General features: G+C 46.0%; 2 protein-coding genes across 3 annotated transcripts; one reads left to right on the top strand and one right to left on the bottom strand.

Annotated features, from left to right (window-relative positions):
• Positions 1–1679: 1679 nt before the first annotated feature.
• Positions 1680–3464, bottom strand: LOC133901812 (AT-hook motif nuclear-localized protein 20-like). 2 transcript variants are annotated; one of them, XM_062343320.1, is made up of 2 exons: positions 3176–3464; positions 1680–3006 (listed from the first exon to the last, which is right to left on the bottom strand). In XM_062343320.1, exon 2 carries the CDS (start codon positions 2708–2710, stop codon positions 1943–1945), a length of 768 nt encoding a protein of 255 aa, XP_062199304.1. In that variant the 5' UTR covers positions 2711–3006; positions 3176–3464; the 3' UTR covers positions 1680–1942. The 2 variants fall into 2 exon arrangements, with proteins under 2 accessions (XP_062199304.1, XP_062199305.1); XM_062343321.1 differs by having other exon boundaries at positions 1680–3000.
• A 17795-nt stretch (positions 3465–21259) lies between these two features.
• LOC133902533 (peptidyl-prolyl cis-trans isomerase CYP19-3-like) lies at positions 21260–22049 on the top strand. The gene has a single exon (XM_062344150.1). It carries the CDS (start codon positions 21289–21291, stop codon positions 21826–21828), a length of 540 nt encoding a protein of 179 aa, XP_062200134.1. The 5' UTR covers positions 21260–21288; the 3' UTR covers positions 21829–22049.
• Positions 22050–22979: the final 930 nt, after the last annotated feature.

Genomic DNA, 22979 nt, shown 5'->3' with positions numbered 1-22979 from the left:
TCATCTCATGTTGTTCCAGCTGGAGGATGTGTTCGTCGAAAAACCGTTTTCCCACTGCAGCGTAAAAATTACTTAGGAGAAACATCCAAGAAAACATGCACCTTTGCAAGATGATGCCACCTTCTATTGTCTGATCATCGGATTGGAATAGTGGCGGTAGCCGTGGCAGCTCGTTTAATTTTTTGCTTTTGGGTACTTTTTAGAGCCGGCTGGTAACCATGGATACTGATACTCATTATTAATGTCGGTTAAAAATCATCATTGAAAGCGTTTTTTAGTCGGCACTAATAAATATTTATGTAGTAGTGTATATTGATTTTGTGAGTAAACAATGATCAAAGTTTAATTTTGAAAACCAAACCATAATAAAATATACCTTGTAATTATATATCTTGACCCATTGCATGCATGAAGCATCTTGGATATATATAGTGAGATAGATGCTCTCTCTATATATATTTATAGTGAATGCACTCCTACTTAACTAGAGATGTGTCTCTCTTTCTTTGCGATATGTGAAAAGGAGTTTCGATATATAACACTGGGTAGGACTACTCGAAGCATCTGTAGTTTTTCGAAAAGAAATATTTAGTGGAAGCCATCGTCTTTTGCCTCCTCCAAAATTAAATTCATATACGAAGAGGTTTGTACAGTTCAGTTATTACTGAAAAACAATTTTATGTACTGGTTGATGTTATTGATTCTAAGCAATATTGTATTAATTAATTCTTCTACGCTGCGGACATGTGTACATAGATCTAACGAAGAAATTCGGTCGTATGCAATCATCTTAAAGCTCACAACACATGCCACATGTTAAATCTATAAAAATCTCAGTGAAAAATCGAGACAAATCTGTAGAGGATTGATGCATAAATATGTATATTATATTCTTCGTACTGATCTCAATTCATTTGGAAGTCAGTTGGCTACTGATTTGCTAGAAGTTGCATATATGACTGATGACATGCACAAATATGCATGGTGCTGTTCAATTCTTGGGAAGAGGACTTAAATTACTTCATGCATACAGTTAGACGATGCGCTGTTTTCCATTTGAATATTTCATGTGTTCTGATCCCTTACTTAGAGAAATAAACAACACGCATACAATCCACAGGCTGAATAATACATATAAGCGTGTTTAGTTCCATTATACTATATGAGTATATGACCTTGGCATGCAGATCTCCTGAGGACAAAGCTTACTCGATCTAGACAAGACGAGCACTGTGCCAATACACATGCTGTCCGTTTGTGTCAAACTTACCAAAAAAAATTATTAACTGTGTGTAAAACTTCATAACATTATAATATATTTGATGCACTTTTTTCCAGCCAGAAAACCAGATAAACGGTCTAATTAATTAGTTAATATTAACAAAAGTACTACTAATAACTTTTATTTCGAACCAGAAAGAACATTAATTGAAAAACTAAGCAGGCATTCACAAATCGATGGGGACGAACCGGCAAAACTAAAAGCACCACCAATTTATTTTTACACCGAGTAATATACTATTTATCTTATATAGATGGAGGGATAATTAGAAACATCATCTATCATTGAATCAAGATTATTATTATTAGCCACTCCTCACAAAGCTGAATACCAACGAAAGTTGAACTTTGTGAAAAAGGACGCATTCAATCAGCAAGAGATAAAAGAGTCACAAATATATCTAGAGGATGGAGGTGTTTACATACGTACAATACAATTAGCTAGGCAATTCTTCAAACATGAGTATAAGCAAACGTACTCTCCTGAAACCGCAACACACAAACACACCGTGCAAGATCTTAATAACCCTTTGGAAAATATATGATGCATTAATTGAAACATGCATGATGCGTGGCCGGCCTTATTGCGATATGAACTCGATCAGATCCTAGCAGTTAGCTTATGTCGACGATGCTTGGGAGCAAGGACATGCATGTATCACTAACTTGAAGGTTGCCATGCATCGATCATACATGGATCTCGATTGCTTGTGCTAGTACGGCGGCCATGGCCAAGCTGCCGGCCTCCGGGAATGAGGTTGGGTGGCACGCCGCCATACATTGCCATCGCCGACGGATCGGGCAGCCTGCCCACCATCGGAGGGACGCCACCGGGCCAGGCTTCCGTGTCCTCCTCAGCCTCGTCGAGCGGCAGCCTCTCGTACGTCGCGTTCGAAAATGTGGACGCGATCACCATGACAGGCCCCGCCGCTGTGAGCGCGCCGACCACGATGCCTCCGACCACTTGCCCCTGCCCGCCGGCTAGGTAAACGGTTAGGCCTGTGGTGCCCGGTGGGGCGGGGCCCGGGAGGAATGTGCCGGTCAGGGACAGTATCTCGAAGCGGCCGCGGAGAGCCACGACAGCGCCGGGCGTGGCTGGCTGGCGCAGGGCGACGTCGGCCACGGTCCCCGCGCCGCTGAGCACGCAGACGCCGCGCTGCCTGCGGCGTGCGAAGTGGGCGATGGATTCCGCGATGTCGGCGCCGCTAGCGACCTCCATGACGTGGCTGCGCAGCGCGTTGGGGCTGTCCCGTGTGACGAAAATGGGCGGCTTGGGCTTGTTCTTGGACCCCGGGGGCCGGCCGCGCGGACGCCGATTGGCGGCCACCACCGCGCCCTTGTTGGGCTCGCCGTTGCCGTTCTCGCGGTCATCGTCGGGGTCACTTGCGCCGCTCTGGCTGTGCTCCCAGTCCTTGCAGGGCGCCACCATGTCTTGGCTTCCCGGCGAGTTCTTATTGTTGAGGCCCGAGGAGCCTAGTGGCGGCGCCTCCGTGGTCACCGGGAGGCCCAGCCGCCCCTCGTGCCACCACCGGTTCGCCAGCTTAACCTTCCCTTGTAGCTAGAACCTACTGTTTAATTCTTGCTTGCTGCTTCTTCTTCCTCCTCCAAATAACTTGTTCTTTGCCGCTGGCTAGTGCCCGGGTAGCCGCAGATCACAGTGTCTAGCCCCTCCTCCGTGTTACTCTACCCTATCGATCTGGATCTTAGTTGCTTCTTGCCCTACACCTTCGTATATAGTCCGTGCACAGAAACAAAAGCAAGTTTCATGCCAAGAAAAATTGTAAGGCAGATGGATCCAGCATGGTATTAGTGCTTGATTCTAATGGAAAATTGAACGGAAGAAAGGGGAGGCCGGGCATAAATTCGATCTGGAAAAAGCTAGGAGAATTCATACCTATATATGAGCTCAGCGGTGTGATACTGCAGATCGATTTGACTTTCAGGTAGGTAGCCCAAGGGGTGATCCAATCAACCGCGCGCGCGAGATCGAGAGAGGTGATGAAGCAACGAAGACTAGCTCCTCCGATCCTCTTGGTCTCCTAGCTAGCTTGGTGACCTTTTTTGCTCCTCTTTGCTTGCTGAGAGTAGACCGTGCGCGTGTGATATGTATGCATGTTGGGGGATCGAGGGAGAGCTAGAAGAGAACTAGAGAAGAGGAGAGTTACAAGCTAGCTAGGATGGATATATTAATTAGGAGGGTGAGGTTACTGATGGGTACATTGTGGTTGTACCTGTTCCATACCAAATTTGTATGTGTACACTGAACTAAAAAAAAACATCCTCTTTTGCTTGGTGTAACATTGAATCTACTATATGGATGCTAGAACTTTTTTCAAGTGTAGATATTGATGAGTATAATTACACTTCCGTCCAAAATAGAAATCATTTAGCGAGTTTTCTGGTTTGCAAATTTATTTTAGGCAACATTTTTCATTAAGTGCTTATTGGCTCTTTATATAATTATTAGCACGACGGGCATGCAATTAACAGAAATGTAAGGGTACTGACTTATTCAGTAGTAAATCTGGAGACTATATACATGTAAATTCTGATGTGCAATGTTGTTGAAAGTTGTAGAAAGATTTTCTTATTTGATATGACATAAGCTTCTTTGTAATGGAAAGTTCTAAATGACACATTGTATAACTTGTTCATATGTAGATATTACCATAAGTAGTATATCTAGTACAAACACAAGAAAAACTTTCAGCTGACTAACCACGTGAACTTTCAATTATCCAGTAATTTAGCCACTTGGACGTTTATTTGTGAAATAAAGTTGTGTGCCGGTTGTGGACGTTCATGCTAATTAAGCAATGAATCAGTAACGTGTACAGGTAAAGCAACATCTATTTTTGGGCTAGATTTGGTACCATGATATAATTAACAGAGGAGGCGGGGGTGTTTGAAGGAAGCAAACATGAGTGCACAAAACTCGAGATCATAGACATCGACTAGACAGGTGACCCATCCGCATGAGGTGGAGGAGAGAGAGCTCATGTCTCACACGACACGACGCGACGGAGCAATTAGCTACTCTCAAGTAGCTAACTTTACTTTCCGCTTAATACAAAAGCTAGTGATGAGATTCCATGCATTTGGCTAATATAATGGTGGTCCTAGCTACGTATAGTACCCTAGCTGCCTAGGCTGCTTAGCCACAAGTTGCAAAGTAGTACTACTACTCTAATCACGTCTCTCTCACTTAGTCTTAACCTAACTGGAGTATTTTTTTTGAGTGAACTTTACCCAACTACCCGGCCCTGCCCTGCCCGGCCCGGCTTACTTGTTTAACTTGGGCAGGGGAATCTCTTAGACTAAGGTTTGCTCCTTAACGCGACACGCTTATACATGTCAAAAGCCATGCTAGCTAGCTAGGATGGTTATTTAGTGAAATTAAACTGCTACTCAAATCCGTATATGTTATATGTCAGATTCATAAATGGATAGACACAGAGCCAGCTTGTCACTCCTATTTTTTTTCCGAACCGACAGTAAGACCTCTGTCGATTTTTTATTAGAAAAAAAAGTTGATTTAGTTTACGAGAAAAATTTGGTTCGAAAATCAAACAACTACACATAGCGCACCGACGATCATTTGGACACTACAACTTATGAAATCCGCGGTAGGTTATCGTTGCCAAGCACGACTACAGCTCCAACTTTCTAAAGCGATCCGCAATTACTGCCTCTATCCACTAAGGCAAATAAAAAAGAAAATGTCCAAAGAACAAAAGGTTCAGAGTGGTCGAAGTTGTCGCCGAAAGATCCACGCCCGCACCTAAGCCTGCAGCCACACGGACCCAGGAAGGGACCTCTATTGCGATGCCTCCAAGGAGGGAACGACGTCCGTAGACGCTGCCATCGCCTGTCTGAACACACGGAGCTCAGTTTGCATCCAAAGAGTCCCCATCCTGGAGGTGGGGAGCAACACGACAACGCCTTCAAGAAGGGTAGTGGCGCCTTAAGCGTCACCATTGTTGACATCGGCAAGAAGCCGAGCAGGGATTTTGCCCATGTCCTGCACACCCCAACCGACAAGCCGCAGGCAGACACCGCGACAGATCAACAAAAGCAGCCACCCCCTTTACATGCACGCCACCCCGGGCCACCATCATGCCATCGAGCTTCCCGCGGGCTAGATCTGGGGGGAGAGTAGATAGATCCGATAAGGGAAGGAGCACATAAAATGATGGGGGGCTAGGAGGCGACAACAAGGGTGGAGAGGCCCAATAACCATAGCAGATTCGCCGTCGATCGTTTAGCAAGCAACTAACGCAACAGAGGGGTGGCCGAAGGTGAACACGATAGCAACAGACCGATGGCGAGAGCACATCATCAGCCGGCTTCACACGACAGCAGCAGCAACAACACAACACGATTGGAACATGGCGGCGACGGGCTTCAATAGTAGGGCCTATTGTAGCAGGCACAACGACAACAAAAACCCATGCTGAGCGCAATCACATAGGTCTGTAACCAAGCAACACAAGCCAGAAGTGTAGACTGACCGCCGGGCACAAACCACGCGCACTACACCAGCATCGATGGGAACCGACGCAGAGAAGAGGCCATCTTATGTGCGCCCCAATGCCGGCACCTGGTTCTGTGCAGCGCGGCGCCCATCACGAAACCGGCCTCGAAGGCTGCTAAGACCGCCGGACGAGGCCAGATCCGGGCCAAGAGCGGCCGGATCCGATCGGTAGAGGCACGACGACACCCGGCGACCTCAGGATCCCAAGCTGCAAAAGAAAAGGAGGGGGAGGGTAGGAGGAAGAGGGAGGAGGGACTCGCGACGGCTGTCGTTTGGCGCCGCCACCGCCACCGCCATCGCTGGTGGCAGTGGATGCATCGAGCAGACCGATGAGGTGGGGTACGGCGGGTGAAGGAGTCACCCTGGGTCACTCAGATAGATAACACGAGGGCCGACAAGAAGAGTTTGAGGGGCCTTGTCACTCCTACTTAGTAGGAATAAATCCAGGTCCAGAAATAATTCACTTCAGTTTATAGCTTTCATGATAGGCTGAAAGAACTCAAGTATAGTGAACATGCAGACGGGTGAAATATTTCCATCAGTCGTAGCAAGTGATGTTTAAACTTTGAGCACCAATATCTTTTTAATATCAGGATTAAACACTTATAATTGGTATAAAAAGATTTATCTTGAAAAGTAGTTATCCTATTGTAACTTTGCTATATTTTACACATACATTTTATACTATAAATTTATGACCGAAGTAGTGTATTGATGACGCCCCGATGTCCCAAACACTACTTATTTGTTACTGAAGGGACAGTAAGTAGGACGTGCTTAGCTTTCGGATCGGACAGGATAAGTTATCATATTAGTCATTGTGTCCTCTTGGATGTGAATGCATGATGAGGACTGAGGAGAAATGTAAGTTAACATCAGGAGGCTGGGTAAGATTGATTAATTGTGGCTTCAGTTGCGCAACTAACTATAGATTGCAAGATATAAGCTCTCTTAATCTATCTACGCCAACTACTACTCTCAGATCGACTCTTCTTCAGTTACTGAAGGAAAAAAAAGGAAATCAACTGGAATATGTCTCATTTTCTTTTGTAAGATGGCAAAGGTGACAAGTGTATTTTTATATATCTTCTTTGCGGGGTGCAGAGGTGGTAACAGTAAGATTGGTCAAAAACAATTAATCGAGACTGCCAGCTGCTTCCTTTGTTTGCTTGAATTAACCTTCCAATCCCAGGTAGATTCACCAAATTTAATTTAACCGGTGGGTCAAACTCAAACCAATGACCTAGATGATCAGTTAAGCTGACAAGTGGTATGGTAGTCGCCTGCTGGCCAGTTCCAAGTAGCTAGCTAGCTTTCTGATCACACAAGCAACGCAATGCAGGTAGGGTGAAGCTAGCTAGAGCTCAGTAGTCGTGCTAGCTACATGTTCTTTATTGGATGCGCTCGGACCAAAGTGTTGCTCTGCTTGTGGTAGATAATAGAATAGGTTTATCGAATCCTTATAAGTCGGTAGTGACGAAGTATTACACTTAATTTGTATGAAGAATCTTTAAAATCTATTAAAAAAATCGGTAGTGATAATTAATTATCACTATGAATTTTAGCCGATCCTTCTTACGAAACAGCAATAATGGACTGACTATCACTATCGGCTCTAATCATAAACCAGTACGATAGTTCGTCAAGTACCATTGCTAGTTTATGTTATGCACCGGCAATGATAATAGATGATAATTTATCTTAAAATTTTTATATTTTTTTCATACGAAGTTAGATGGGTATAAACTTTATATAAAAATTATAGCCATCGACGAGATCTAGAACTTTATAGTTAAAAATCTTTTCATTTAAATTTATTTAGATATTCAAATAATTATTTACTGTTTCAGACATAAAGCGATGAACGTGGTCGGGTGGCTGGTATTTGAACATGGTCAGAGAGCGATGAACGTGGTCGGTAGAGCGATGATAATGAATGATAACTTATTTTCAAAAAGTCATAACATTTTCATACAAAGTCTTATAGGGAACATACTTTATATGAAAATAGTAGTTCTAGATGAGATCTACAACTTTATAGTTATTTTTTTCATACAAAGTCATTTAGATGTCCAAATAATTGTTTAAAGTTTCAGTAAATGAGGAACATAACGAAAGCATATCCTATTACCATCAGTAAACCCTCTATGATGAGATGGTACGGTAGCCTCAAGCAGGGGGGGGGGGCAGGTCCCGAGTTTGATTCTCAACAACCACACACGCGCGTATTTCGCTCGAAAAATCGTGTGACTTGTGACTTACGGGGTGCTTAGTTGGGCAAAAAAAAAAATTTTGGGTAAAAAATATTGATTCAAGTCAGGACTATCACTGGTGGTTGGAGACTTTAGCCGACAGTGATAACACCTTCTCTGCGGATCCTTGGACCGGCAATGATAGTTGAGACTATCACTGTCTGTTGCCCGCTGCCGACTATATAACTGGCAGTGAAGATCACTTTAGAACTGACACTGAAAACACTTTCTATAATAGTATACACGGGACGAATGAATCTGCATTATGCATAGCAATGTACTCATTGATGAAATATAAGTCCATCAATAGTTCCAGACACCTTTTTACTTCTTGCTTTTCTGTTTTGTCTCTATATAAATACATATAATCGATGGAGTCAGCGGGGATCCAGACCAAATTTTTAAGGGGGGTTGGGCTCAACAAGCAGCGTCTGGCGCTGCCTGCCGCGCCCGAATCATGCACACAAAGTAAGTCACTTCGAAAAGAATCTTGCACTTAATTTATGTTGACATTTATATGATAGTAGGTGCTAATTGAAACAATGGAGTGCACACTTGTTAGGGGTTCGGTTCGGTACCTTCTTTTAGGCCACGGGGTGCGCCCTCGGGCCTCAGTTGTATCCTGGACATCACCGTCGCTGGGAAGCTCCAGGCCTAGCTCCGGATCTCCGGTTGTCTTCCTCCTCCCTCCTCCATTCGACCTCAACGCAGGGGTGCCCTGCCGTCTGCTGCAGACCAGCAAAAAAAATCAAGGAGGGCTCATGGGTTAGAGGTACGTGTTTACATATATGTATATGTGTAGCGTGTAAATATAATGTGTAGATCATGTACCTTCTGATTGTATCTTTGATTAAAAAAAACCTCAACCGCCCCTTACTGTCCAGCTCCAGCTCCAGCAGCTAAAAAACAAAAGCTTCAGCTCTAGCTCCAGCTCCTCGCCCACGCGATGCAAGTGTCACTTAACAATGAACTGCACCTCACCTGTTCGACGGAATGCTGCACAGACAGCACTTGGGTTTTTTATTCGCTACTACCAAAAATGCATGGCCCTGTTCCAGGATGTTGCTCATCAAATCATCTCGAACTATCATGGGTTAGGCTTAATTATGTTAATTGGTGATCAATTAGCTCTAATTATTCCTAGTTTAGGTGTTTTTGTTTCGGATTAGATGCAATTATGCCTATCTTTGCTTCGGTTCATGATTAATGTTGATGAATTAAGTCCTTTTTGTTTCGGGTTAGTCTTTTACCTCCCAAATTAGTCTCGACTTAGGGCTATTTTGTTCATGAATTGGATATGCTTAATGTTTACATGCATGCTCATGTTTTTAAGGTAATTTAGTTTCGGTTTGATCATGTTCATGTGCATGCTTGTGCGTGCATGAGGTTTAGAGCTCGATTGAGGGAGGGGGGGGGGGTGATTCGAGATGGTCTCGCCTCGAGTAGCATAGAGAAGAAGGGGATTCAACCTTTTTGATGAAACCTATGAAAACCCTTATTTTCCCCCTCTTGCCCGAAACACTAAATCCCCAATCCAAGCATAATCCCTATTGGGAACCCCCAAATCCCCAAATCCTGAACCCTAGAACTAATGAAGGTGGGTTTACTCACGGTTTTGCAGTGTTTTTGGTTGTCATCGAGCGGCCGGAGTTGCTTCGTCCCTACCTCTAGTGGATTCCCCCTTCAACAACGGTCGCATGCGGATTCTTTGGCCCGTATTTCCTTATGCCACATCATCTTCTTGCACGTGTCGCAGACCTACCAGAGCACGTCCCCTTTTCCACCACACGCGCATGCCACCCGCACGAAACCATCGAGGATCGGGTCTACGCCAACAACACCTCACTGATCAACTCAAGATGGCATCATCGGACGTAGATTTGTCCACATACTTCCGCTCTAATGATGTGTGTCTGTTTCTAGGGCTATTGTCATGCAAATTACCTAGCATTCTACACTCTAAAGTTGCCAAACTGTCCGGCTAGGAAAGAGAGACTAGGCAATTATTCTCCCATAGTGTAATGATTCGTTAATGGTGACTCCCCCCTCCACCAGCTAGATCCGCCGAACCCCGCCACATCTCGCCCAGTTCATCCCCACCCTCTCCGTCCCTGTTGCAGATCTCCCATCCTCCATCATCCCCCTTCCCTCCACCTCGTTTTCCCCTCGTTGGAGCTGTTTCCCATGTCTCCTCGAAGGCAAATTCTGGTTCAGATCTAGTTTCAAGCGAGCTCATCGCTCGCAACATGATTCACAGTTCCTTTCAAAGTCAGAGCATTCAAGCCGCTGCGCTACCGCGCTCCTTCGCGGATGTCGTCAAGTCTGGTGTTCATCCGCCTAAGGCTGGGGACATCAATGCCCAGCTCGCAGATCCAGAGAAACTTTAATGCTCTTCGGCGGTCCCTGACCCCGGTACTTCCGCGGATGGAGATGGGAGCGGCAACCTAGATGCAGACTCTCAATGGCCCTCTGCTACCTCAGCTCTCAAGACGCAAGACCTCAGCATTCAAGTCGTCAAGCCTCAAACACTCAAGTCGTCAAGCCTCAGCTTTCAAGTCGTCAAACCTCAGCACTCAAGTCGCCGCGGGCAGCAACAAGCAAGGCTGTAATTCAATTCCTCTCAGGCTAGTGACAGAAATCGTGAGCTGGGCTCTCGCCTTGGGATGGAGTAGCGTTGGGCTCGAGGAGCTTCTGATTCTGAGGGATGGACCATTGTGAAGCCGAGGTTTTGGTGCAGAATGGAGAGCCCGCTTTCAAGTCTCTCCCCTTCTCGGAAATCTACAGTAAAGACATCAAACAACCGCTTGCCGGCCTCCTACCTGCGCAGGATGAAGGGAAAGTGCTTCAATTGTTTTGCCTCTGATCATCGGGTGGGGTCCTGTCGCGACCCTACTAAATGTTGCCGATGCATGCGGTCTGGCCACAAATCCAGTGAGTGCTATTTGAAGGCCCTTGGTTCCAACAGCTCCCGCCTAGTCCTTCCTTCCTCTGCTATGAGTGTTCATCAGTCCTCTCTGCCATCTCGCAGTTTCGAGCTTCACTCTCCAACCGCCAACCAAGCCAGGCCTCCAGTGAACCCGGAGATGGCTCCGTTCCCTAGAGACCCGGCGGCCCGCCCGCTGGAAGAGTTTACAGCTGTGGCCGTGATTGATGACATCGAGCGCTGTAGGGAGATGTTGCTCGATCGTGTGGCGGTTTGCTGGCTGGCGGGTTCCCGACCGGACACAGAGCCGTCCGTCCTCTCCGACGCCCTGATGACTACCTTCCACATTGGTGTCCAAGATTGTCAGCTCATGAAGCATCATCCTGAAGACTTCCTAATCTTATTTGCAAGCCGCCGAGTTCGTGATGAGGTGGTCAACGCTTACCGGGGTCGGGACTTCTGGTTTGCAGCATGGAACGAGCGAAGGTTCGCTGACACCTGCAACTAGGGCTTCCATGTCCGCCTCCGCATCGAGGGACTCCCGGCCCATGCTTGGTTCGAGGAGGTTGCTGCGATTGTCGTCGGCCGGCATTGTTCTGTGCACTACGTTGAAGAGAAGTCAAGAAGGAGGGAGCGGACTCGGACGTATGACCTGTGGGCATGGTGCAACTACCCGAGTCTCATCCCAAAGATCGTCTGGCTAACCATCACTCAAGCCCACCGTGAACTGCCTCCAATTTCAACCCCAAGGTATAATGTTGAAATTCGCTATGACAGGTCGTCTGATCTCAAGGTAGGGCAAACCTATCGCCTCTTCATCCACCTGGAGATAATACAAGACCTTGCCTTCCTCACAAACAACCCGCCGGATCCACGCCACAACAACAGAAGATGGGAGCGCACCCTCGATTGGCACTACGGGGTCTCGGATGGTGGTGTCCAGCTGACTCACCTCCCGCAGCGTTTTTGCTGCCCTGAGGGTGGGGACCGCAGGGATCGAGAGGGTGACACGGACGATGAGCGACAGCGCTCACAGCTCGGGTCATCGTCGTAGCAGATCCCTTTGGTCGCGCCTCTCGCGGCCTTGTCGCGATGAGGGCAGTGCGGTCAGGGGTGGTGACCATGGAGGTTGTCACAGGCATCATCAGGCCGGTGCTGGGCATTGGTTGTCCAAGTCCCCGCCAAGAAGCCCGGTTTGCCAACTCCAGAGCAGCGTTCACAAGAAGTAGTGGCGCAGGAGGGTTTCCTTCGCCTCCCCGGTGGCATCAATCTGCACTTCACCCCCTCGCCCGGACCCCCTGCTGAATTCAGGTGACTGGTGCAGCTCCAGGGCGCCGCTTCCTTTTTAGCTTCCAGAACCTGCTCAGCCTGGGCTTGACCTCTAGCAAGTGTCTTTGGCGCGCCCTGAAGTTTTTCCTTCTTGCGATCCAATGACTCTCGACCGGGATGTTCTCTTCCCTGTTGCAGATCTACGCAGCCGTCTGGACAGACAACTCCTCTCGCTGAGGGCCAACCAGGCAGACACCGGAGGACTCCAGGTCTCCCCCATCGGTGCGCTGACTACTAAAGATGGAGGGCTCCAGCTCTCCCCCACCGGTGCGCTGAATACTGAAGACGGTGGGCGCCAGGTCTCTTCACCGCTCCAGATGCCTCTACTGGATGGTGCTCAGGACTACGCCGATGACCCTGCTCGCCTAGTTGTGCTGGGGGAACTAGCTGCTGCTGAGGAGGTGCTCCTGCAGGTACCAGACGTTCAGTCTTTCATCGCGTCGGTGACCAATGTCATCACGGCTCCTCTTGTTCAACACTCTCCTTCGTTAGTTCCTCCTGTTTCTCCACCTGTGGAGTCAGCTTCTCTTAGTACTCCTAGAAGAAGCAATAGGCTTGCAAATAAACCGTGCTCTGGAAAGGACTCTATTCAGATGGCACAAATGGTGTTGGCAAAGAAATTGGGCGTTCTATCGCCGTCAGCTGCTGGGGGCTCTGATCCTTTTGACTCTTGTGTACAAAGCTTCGTGCAGCCTGTACCCAAGGATGCCATTGAAGTGATTAGAGCTCTGGTGGACTGTGGAAACCCAAACCAGAAGAAAGGTGGCAAGAACAAGATCGCGTCGGCGTCGATCCAAGTGGGTGGAGCTGGGACGGTGTGAAGTCTGCTTCAGAGCCTTCGTTTCTGTTGTGCGTCTGTGTTCCTATGCATTGTTAGCGTCTGTGTTATGTGTGTGCTCACAAAGTCTTCGCAAGTCATCATACTGCTACTGTGCTGTTTCTTTGCTGTAATGGATGTAATGAGTGTGTCCATGTCAGTCCAGCTTCGGGCGGTCTATGTTCGGTCTTAGTTCAGTCTGCCGCCGCAAGTCAGTTGTCGATCAGGCTTATGTTCTGCATGACAGTGTGTACTCCAAGTGTAAGCTGTTCTGTGTGTGCTCAGCAAGGGCACCTTCTACCTTCTGGTGTGGCGCTTTGGATGTACTTCTAGGTGCAACCCGCCTTCTGGTTATGTGATGTTGTTCACCTTTGTTCCAATGTCGCAGCGCAACTATAATGTCTTTTGCTGGAATGTGAGGGGTTTGAACGCCCCGGCTAAATGTACTTTAGTTCGGAACCTCATTCATTCGTACGGCGCGACTGTCGTGTGTCTCCAAGAAACAAAGATTCAAAGTTGGACCCCTATGTTGCTGTCTGAGACTCTCGGTCCTGATTTCTCCGATCACTTTGTTGAGCTGCCTTCGGTCGGGGCTAGTGGTGGTGTGCTCATTGCTTGTAATAAGTATTTCTTCTCCATGTCGGATCCTCACCTTTCTCAACATTCGGCTTTTGCGATGATCACGATGCTCGCTGATGGAAGGGCTTGGTCTTTGACCTCTGTTTGTGGCCCGCAAGGGGATGAAGAGAAGATCAAGTTCACTAATGATCTGCGGCTTTTGAAACCGTTGATGAAGCAAGAATGGCTCATTGTGGGAGACTTTAATCTCATTTCCAGTGCGACAGATAAGAGTAACACTCGCTTCAACCTCCCTATGATGCGGCGCTTCAAACATGTCATAGATGACTTGGCTCTTAAAGACATTAAGCTTCATGGTCGCCTTTTCACCTGGAGCAACGAGCAAAACGATCCTACCTTCACGAGAATTGATCGCTTCCTAGCAACCCCGGATTGGGACACTCTTTTCCCGGCTTCGCACCTGCAGGCTCTGTCGTCAGGGGAGTCCGATCATGCATCGTTGCTCTTGACTGGGGAAACTTTTAGGCAAACCAACAACATCTTCCGGTTTGAGTCATTCTGGCCTTCGCTCCCGGGGTTTATGGACACTATTCAGAAAGCGTGGTCTCAACCGGTTCTTGTCTCGGATGCCATTTTGCGTTTCTATGTCAAACTTAACATAATGGCAAAAGCGGTCAAGGTTTGGAAGAGACAGAACTGTGGAGACTTTAAGCCTCGTTTGGCCATTGCACGCCAGGTGACTCTCTTACTGGATGCTGCTCAGGAGCGTAGGCTTCTGTCCAAGGAAGAACTGGAACTCAGGAAACACCTGAAGAATAGAGTGAAGGCGCTAGCGGTCCTCGAAAGGATGCGTGCTAGGCAGCACTCTTGTTGCATACACATCAAAAAATTAGATGCCAATACTAAGTTCTTCCACATCAAAGCTAATGGCAGGAGGCGCAAGACCTATATCCAATCTCTTCAGACCGAGGATGGAGTGGTGTGTTCACAACATGAGAAAGAGGCTGCGGTTTATAAGTACTTTGTTGATCATCTTGGCAGAAACTCTACGCGCCAACTCACTCTAAATTGGGACGGTTTAGGCTACCATCAAAGAGACCTTACAAGCCTTGAAGCTCCTTTTGTTGAGCAAGAAGTGTGGGACACCATTAACTCCATTCATCCTGAGAAGGCTCCAGGCCCCGACGGTTTCATTGGGATGTTCTATCGGAAATGCTGGGGGATCATAAAAGATGATCTAATAGAAGCCATCCAAACTTTCTACTCGATGGGATCGGATAAACTCCACTTGATCAACACGGCTAATATAGTTCTCCTTCCCAAAAAAGTTGATGCAATCTCTGTGACTGACTATCGCCCCATTAGCCTTATAAGCAGCCTAGCCAAAATCATCACTAAAGCTCTTGCAAATAGGCTAGCACCTCAACTTGACAATCTAGTGAAAAGGGGTCAAAGGCTTTCATAAAGAGAAGGTCTATCCATGACAACTTCCTCTGTGTGCAGAATGTGATTAGAGATTTGCACAAGTGCAAGCAGCCGACCTTGTTCATCAAACTTGATATTTCAAAAGCGTTTGACTCATTGAGCTAGCCGTATTTACTCGACTTGCTCCAACATCTTGGGTTCGGACAAAGATGGAGAGATTGGATCTCTTACCTCCTGGCAGCCTCCTCCTCACAGGTCCTGTTAAATGGAATCCCGGGCAAAGCCTTCAATCATGCTAGAGGTCTCAGGCAGGGCGATCCGCTCTCCCCGATGCTTTTCATCCTTGCCATAGACCCTCTTCATATTATCATCTCCCGCGCCGTGCAGCAGAACATTTTATTGCCTCTTTCTCCTAGATTTGCAAAGTTCAGATGTTTGCTTTACGTGGATGACGCAGCGATTTTTGCAAATCCGGATGAACAAGATTTGCATGCACTTCAGAGTATCCTTCTTGCTTTTGGGCAATGCTCTGGCTTGGTCACTAACCTCTCCAAAACAGAGGTGCACCGAATTAGGTGTCAAGGTTTACCACTTCAATCCATTTTTCGAGGTTTACCCGGGAAGTTGGGAGCATTTCCTTGCAAGTATTTAGGCTTACCTCTTCATACAAGAAGTCTTCGCAAGGTGGATGTGCAACCTCTCATTGATAAGATTGGAAACAAGCTTCCCGGATGGCAGGGCCGGTTTTTCTCTCTTGCAGGCCGGGAGACTTTGGTCAAATCAGTCCTCTCTTCTCAACCAATCTATCACCTAACTATTTTGCCTTTGCAAAAATGGCTCCAAAAGAAGATTGACAGAATTAGAAGAAGTTTCCTTTGGAAAGGAGAAACCCCAGAAAATGTGAAGGGGGGACACTACCTTGTGAATTGGAAGACAGTTACAAAACCAAAGGAGTTAGGAGGTTTAGGGATCATAGAGTTGGAGAAGTTCGCTAGGGCGCTTAGAATTCGGTGGCTCTGGCTTGACTGGCAGGATCAAGACCGCCCTTGGAAGGGCACGCCAGTACCGTGTAATGATATAGACAGGGCACTCTTCTATGCTTCGACCATAGTCTCAGTTGGGAATGGAGAGAAGGCAAATTTCTGGTTCTCTCCTTGGTTGAATGGGCAAGCCCCCCCGAAATATTGCACCTCTCATTTTTAAGAAGTCCTTGAGGAAGAACTTCTCGATAAAATTTGGTTTTTCTAATCATAGATGGCTGCGGCACATCCAAGTCTTGGAAAATGAGGAGGAGTTGCAACAGCTGGTAGTTCTATGGTGCCTTGTGCGTGATATTGTGCTACAAATTGATACTCCAGACTCTATTATTTGGAGATGGATAGCGAGCGGTCAGTACACATCTAAGAGCGCATACGAAATCCAATTTGTGGGCTGCAATAAGAAGGGTCGCTGGCAGAAGGTGTGGAGAGCCAGAACCGAACAGAAAAGCAAAATGTTCTCTTGGATTCTATTACAAAACAAAATCCTAACCGCTGACAATTTGGCAAAAAGGAATTGGCCACACAATCAAATCTGTCAATTGTGTGATCAAGAAGAGGAGACTGCTGTCCACTTGTGCAAGGATTGTGTTTATACTAAGGAGGTCTGGATGCATATCTCTTCTTGGATGCAATTCCATAACTTGCCAATGTTTCAAAACATCCAGTCTCTAACTGGATGGTGGAGAGCTGCCTCAAGAACAATTGACAAAGATCTTCGGCGAGATTTCAACGGAATTGTTATCTCCTTTTGGTGGAATATATGGAAAAAGAGAAATCGCAGAATTTTCCAATCTAAGAAGCTCGAAGCTTTCATGTTGGCAAAGAACATCAAGGATCTAATTGCAGATTTTGCTCTAGCCTTCTCTTCTGTTCTTTAGCTTCGGTCAGGCTCTCCTTGTGACATTTTGAGGTCCTAGTTGCAGATCCTTTAGGTGTTTTAGTTCGGTAGTTCATCCCTGCATGGGGTCATTTTGTAATCCTGTGGTCTTCATGTTGGTCTTGCTGTTCTGTTGGCTTGTTTCTGTGCTTACCTGGTGGTGGTGGCCGTGAAGCCGCTGTGGGCGGTGGCCGTAAAGTTGCTGTGGGCGGTGGCCGCGCTGTTGCGGGGGTCGTGTTGTTTTTTCACTCCTTTTTTCCTCCTTCTCTAATAAAATGTCCGAGCTCCTGCCTCCTTTCTAAAAAAAAAAAATGATTCATTAATGATATTACTAACATGCGTGATGCAAACTAGAGAGTATTGGGCACCATGTGCTGCTTGACAAACAACTTAGAGGTCCCTCTAAGCATCAACTTCGACCTTAACTTTCGGTGAACATATTGGCTCCAAAAGGCGGAAATTGACTTGAGAGAAACTTTGCGACCTCCGCGATAACATGATTGTTCTGTACTCATGCAAAACTATAAGTTCTGTCATATTTTGTGCCCTCCGCTTGCACACGTTCTTCAGTTTCCCTTTGGTATTCATGTGCTTCTTTTTCAATCCCAAAGGCAAGACTTTGCCACATCATTCCTATCTTTTCATAAACAGAAAGAAAGAAGGGCTATGCACCTTTGTCATGGGGGTTCAAATCATGTGCTTCTTTGTAAGTTTGTTACCATGCATGGTTATCATTTTTGTTCTTTGTAACTATATGTTTTTTAATAGGTAGTGCTGCTCATGGATTGGAGAATATTTTGGGATTTCAACAAGTCTGGACTCATGCTAGGTTAGTTCATACAACTACAAAAAAGAATTAAAAAAACAAGTTCAGAGCATTTAAATGCTTCAATGGCTAATAGGGGAAAATAATGCATTTTCTTTACTCTGCTACATTAAAAATTTTTGTACAGGATGCACTCGCCTTATGAAACATTCGACTTCAGCTATTCATGGTTTAGAATCTGATCCGCTCTCATAGATTCTCATTTCCAAAACTGCTGGAAGTCGTATATTAACTACCGAATGCACCTAGTTGAGATAGGTCAATGCCACAGACTGGAGGTCCTCTGTATCGTAATACTCATTGTTTTGCACATCCTCTTGCAGATCGAGAGAAACCTTGGCGCATGAAGGATCACTGTCATTGTTGAAGGGGACTGTATAGTCGGCTACGTTTTTTTGTGGGTTATAACCCTGAGAAGATTGCATAGAAGTGCAAGTCCAAAGGTCGTTTCCGAACTCGAAGTAGTGCCAGATCTCCTTCTTAACAGAAGCACATGGTTCTGCTGGATGTGGCACCCTACCTTCTCCTTGCTGGTAAGCCACGAACTTATTCTTAAAGATGTTGTCTTCTTGAGGGGTTGGCTTCAAAAACTCATTTGTGTATCCTTGTGATGCTTGAGCTTTGAGTGACGCTAGCTGTGCTTGCAGAGTTACTACCTGCGAGAAGAGAGCATTACATCCTATCAATGTTACTAATTTCTTTGAGGTGCATCCAGTTAGCAACTTTTCATGAAATGAACACCTGATAACCAAAATAATAAGATGCCTTCTGTTAGACGACAATTAGTATATAAAATATCTTGATTCCTACTTACGGAAACGTAGCAAAACCGTTGTTGACGTTAGTGTACCACAGTAATGTAGAACCCACTCACCTGCTGTTGAAGAGAAGATATATGCGCGACGCAACCATAGACTGGGTCACGTAACCTCGCCTGTGCCTCATAGGAGATGGTGACTGCAGCCTCACTGCGTTCATCGACTGGGATATGCATAAGGAGCTTTGAGACATTGCTTGCACCAAAGACCTTATGAACGGCAGAAAAATATGCAGCACTTTGCTCATGGCAGAAGTATGGGGCAAAGACACACTCCTTCACACATTTCCTGCGGAGGAACCTGTCATCACTTCGAATCCCTGGTGTAAACTTATTCCTTGCTGCTTTGTCAAGGGAAGTGAATCATCATCCTTTCCCAATTATAAAGGCTACTCCAGCCGTGGGGTTAGCTTGCTCCGTTGAATAATTAACTTGACATGGTCTCCCCAACGAGCTACATGTTTCACTATCCTAAAGCCCAGTTCCAAATTCTATACTCCTTTGTGATTCCTTTCAGAAAGACTCGAACGTCAAAGGAGGTAACACTGATCCAAACCATTTATGTTTGTTTGAGAAATTGATTGTTAGATGCATCTATAGCTGTCAAAATTTCCTTGTTTAACTTTTTTGTTAATCATATACTTTATTTACTGGTCTGGTAACAAAAAGACTTAGCTTCAGAAATGTATGAAACAAATGGCAATGGCACAAAAAGAGGAGCCCGGGCAAAGATAGTTGGATGAATGAAAGAGATAAAAATGTTTATGCCCAAATCCATGCCAAGAAGTTCACCACGTACATTTTAAGATAGTTATATGATTAGGTTAATTAATACTTGCGTGCTGTATATATATGTATATGTCCCTGTTTGGGGGAGCTTCTGGCAGCTTTTGCTTCCCAGAAAAGCTGAGAAGCTGAGAAGCTCCCCCAAACAGGCTGGTTGCTGAGGAGTTTTTCTGAGAAGCAAAAGCTGGTTTCTGATGAAATAAACTAAAAGCTGAAAAGCTGGCTGAGGGTGGCTTTTCTGAAAAGCTGGTATGCTGAGAAGCTAAAAATTAAGCATATAAGCCAAACCGCTTATCTCAGAAGCCATAATCAGCTTTTCAGAAAAACAGCTTTTCAGAAAAAGCCCATAAACTCCAGCTCCCCTAAACAGGGCCTATATATATATCTCCAGCAAGGACCTCTGATGATGTGTAAGTAGGCTGCCTACTGCCTAAAGCCTTTAGCATTGTTTGCCTCCTGTCCTTTCCCTGTATCATGTTAGCGTCCTTATCAAACCCTTCAGTGTTCACAGAAGAATAAATGTGAATTTACTCAAGTATCTTCCAAAATAAACCAAATATATATTTTCGTTAGTTGCATCAGATTAATAACAGTTATAGCTGTTTAGTACAATGGATTTGAGTTGTATGGACAAAATTTGTCACTACTCGTATCATATCATGACGTGCTCGGAGGAGCAATAATCCCCCGATTGATGTGTAAATAAACCGGGAATAAGCTACAAAGCAATAACAGAAACAGAGTTAGCTATTGCATTGTTAACAGGAACACGCGTAGGTGTGCATGGTTAGTCGGAGTAGATTAGATCCGGTGCTACAAGGTTCTAGCTTCCATCTGATTATTGACCCATCCAAGTCAAGACCAGGTCTGCATTTAGTATGAAAGGAGCTCAGTAGCTGAATTAGAATGGAAATGATCATAGAATTAGAACCATGCAATATGCAGGTCAGGTTGAGCATGCAGTTCGTACATATGCTTGTTGTGACTGGGTACCAACCAAAACCAATATGTAGGTCAGTTTGTACTACTGACAGTATGATCATCACTTCACTCTTGCAGTTGCAGAGAATATGAATGAAACCGCACTTGCATATATATATATATATATATATACACACAAGAAATTCTTCAGCTATCAGTCGATGTTTACTTGTGTTGCAGGGAGAAAATGAAATGGGCCAGTTAAGCCCAACAAGGATGGGCCCTTTTGCGAATGATAGCAGCCCATTAAAGCCTACCGTCCCGTCTCCTCTGAAAAACCCTAACCCCTCCCTCCTTTTTATTACCTTGTCCCCCACCCACCCCTGCACCGCACACAGCCGCCGTCTCTGCTCTTCTTCCCTGCGCCAACCAAGACCTCTAGGTTGAGGTGACCCGGTTTCCTCCTCCTTCTTCACCTGATCTGCTGCTATCTTTTACTCTCCTCTGCTTGTTTATTGTATTACCAATCGTATCCCTGTTGTCGTTTGGGATCCGGAAGCACATATCGAAGGCTTTCTAGGCCCAAAGGCCTATTGAGCTCAAAGCTTGTGCGATATCAGTTACTCATGCTATGCTCGTCGTCTCCACAACAATGATGATCTCCAGCAGTGTGCAGTGTGGAGGTCATACTAGGATGGCGCGCACATACCCCTTGAAAAACTACTTGTGCCCATATGTTTTTCTTTTTTTTTTCTTTTTTTTGCAAATGCAATACCTTTGCAACTTCTTTTTAGCTCGGTTTGTGTGTGTGTGTGTGTGTGTGTGTGTGTGGTATTATGGAGGTCTGACGATGACATTGTTTGCGCCATGGGTATGTAAGGATGGCAGCGATGGCCAAGAACCCCAAGGTCTTCTTCGACATCCTCATCGGCAAGGCCAAGGCCGGCCGCGTCGTCATGGAGCTGTTCGCCGACACGGTCCCCAAGACGGCGGAGAACTTCCGGTGCCTGTGCACCGGCGAGAAGGGGCTGGGCGCCTCGGGGAAGCCGCTGCACTACAAGGGGTCTGCCTTCCACCGCATCATCACCAGCTTCATGTGCCAGGGCGGCGACTTCACCCGCGGCAACGGCACCGGCGGCGAGTCCATCTACGGCGCCAAGTTCGCCGACGAGAACTTCAAGCTGCGCCACACCGGCCCCGGCGTGCTCTCCATGGCCAACGCAGGGCCCAACACCAACGGCTCCCAGTTCTTCATCTGCACTACGCGCACGCCGTGGCTCGATGGCAAGCACGTCGTCTTCGGCAAGGTGGTCGATGGCTACGGCGTTGTGGAGAAGATGGAGGCGGTCGGTTCCGAGAGCGGCACCACCGTCGAGCGCGTCCTCATCGAGGACTGCGGCCAGCTCTCTGACTCTGAATGAGTAGAAAGAGCAGAGCTGAATTCTCATCTTTTACCCTATTATAATTAGGGTGGGTGTAGTTGAATAAATAAAGAAAATTATTTTTTCAGATGTTTAGTACTAGTATTTCATACTCCACTAGAGGATGAATTTGACTGGTGTAAATGTTGAAGATGATGTTGATGCAATTCCGCATCCATTGGAAGCATACAGCGCAGATAAATCACCTGCCTGCATTGTCACTCCTGATGCTTGTATTCTACAGTGGTCGAATGGCATGCTCTCACGGGGGATATCAGGCGCCGTACAAAAATGGCACCTTTATTTATCCAACAAAGACCATGAATTAGCTCGGCACTGAGAACTCCCTACTTGGAACATCGCAAGGTTACATTGCCCATTTTGGGCGGCACTACTGTTCTTTTAGCATTTTCTTTCAGCAGCGCAGCTAAACAAAATCCCTCGAGGCAGGCAGCCTTCTCCTTAGTCCTTTGGGAAAAAAAAAGTCAAAGGAACCGGTATGCAGATCACAACCCGTATAATCCAACCACTGCAGAAGTTTTTGAGGAAAAAAAAAGAAAAAAGGAAAGAAAATAACATCACTCATCCTGGAGCAGCAGCACCTTAAGCACATTTCTCAGAGCATAGTAGATGCTTTTGCATCTGTGATCGGATATTGAATTGCCTGACAACAGTATCCTCTGAAATTTTTTTTCCTGGATCGCCTCTCCAGAGTGTGTATGACTCTTCATCAACACCGTGTGTCCTCAATATCCCTCTGAAGGTAATACAGAGTCCTAGGAAGGAAGAGATCCTCAGGCACAAATTCATCCTTTTGGCTATCCGGTGACAGGACCTCTGCAGAGTTAGGACACGGAGCTGGATCTTTGGCCACATCTGACAACAAAAGGCTAGTTCAGATTCAGTAAGATAATTAAAATTAAAACTATAGACGAGTAAGACAAAATTTCTTATTTGCTATCGAAAGATAAGTTAAACTTTTATTTGTCATTTTATGAAATAAACTTTCTTATTTATCACTGTTTTTAATTTTCATTCCTTTCTCGCCGTTGTCGTCCCATTAATCCATAGAAAAAAGACACATTTACCCTTGTAGAGGAGCACAGCGGACTCAGGCATGGCCGCCGACATCTAATTGAAGTTTAGGACTT

The sequence above is a fragment of the Phragmites australis genome, chromosome 20 (assembly GCF_958298935.1).
Source record: "Phragmites australis chromosome 20, lpPhrAust1.1, whole genome shotgun sequence".
Taxonomy (NCBI): Eukaryota; Viridiplantae; Streptophyta; class Magnoliopsida; order Poales; family Poaceae; genus Phragmites; species Phragmites australis.
Note: the sequence above shows the minus strand (reverse complement) of the source record. Positions and strands in the feature narration are given on the sequence as shown.

What these genes read in the sequence shown, in the direction of transcription:
- LOC133902533 (XM_062344150.1), top strand. Translation starts at nt 21,289, where the DNA reads ATGGCAGCGATGGCCAAGAACCCCAAGGTCTTCTTCGACATCCTCATC.
- LOC133901812 (XM_062343320.1), bottom strand. Translation starts at nt 2,710, where the DNA reads ATGGTGGCGCCCTGCAAGGACTGGGAGCACAGCCAGAGCGGCGCAAGT.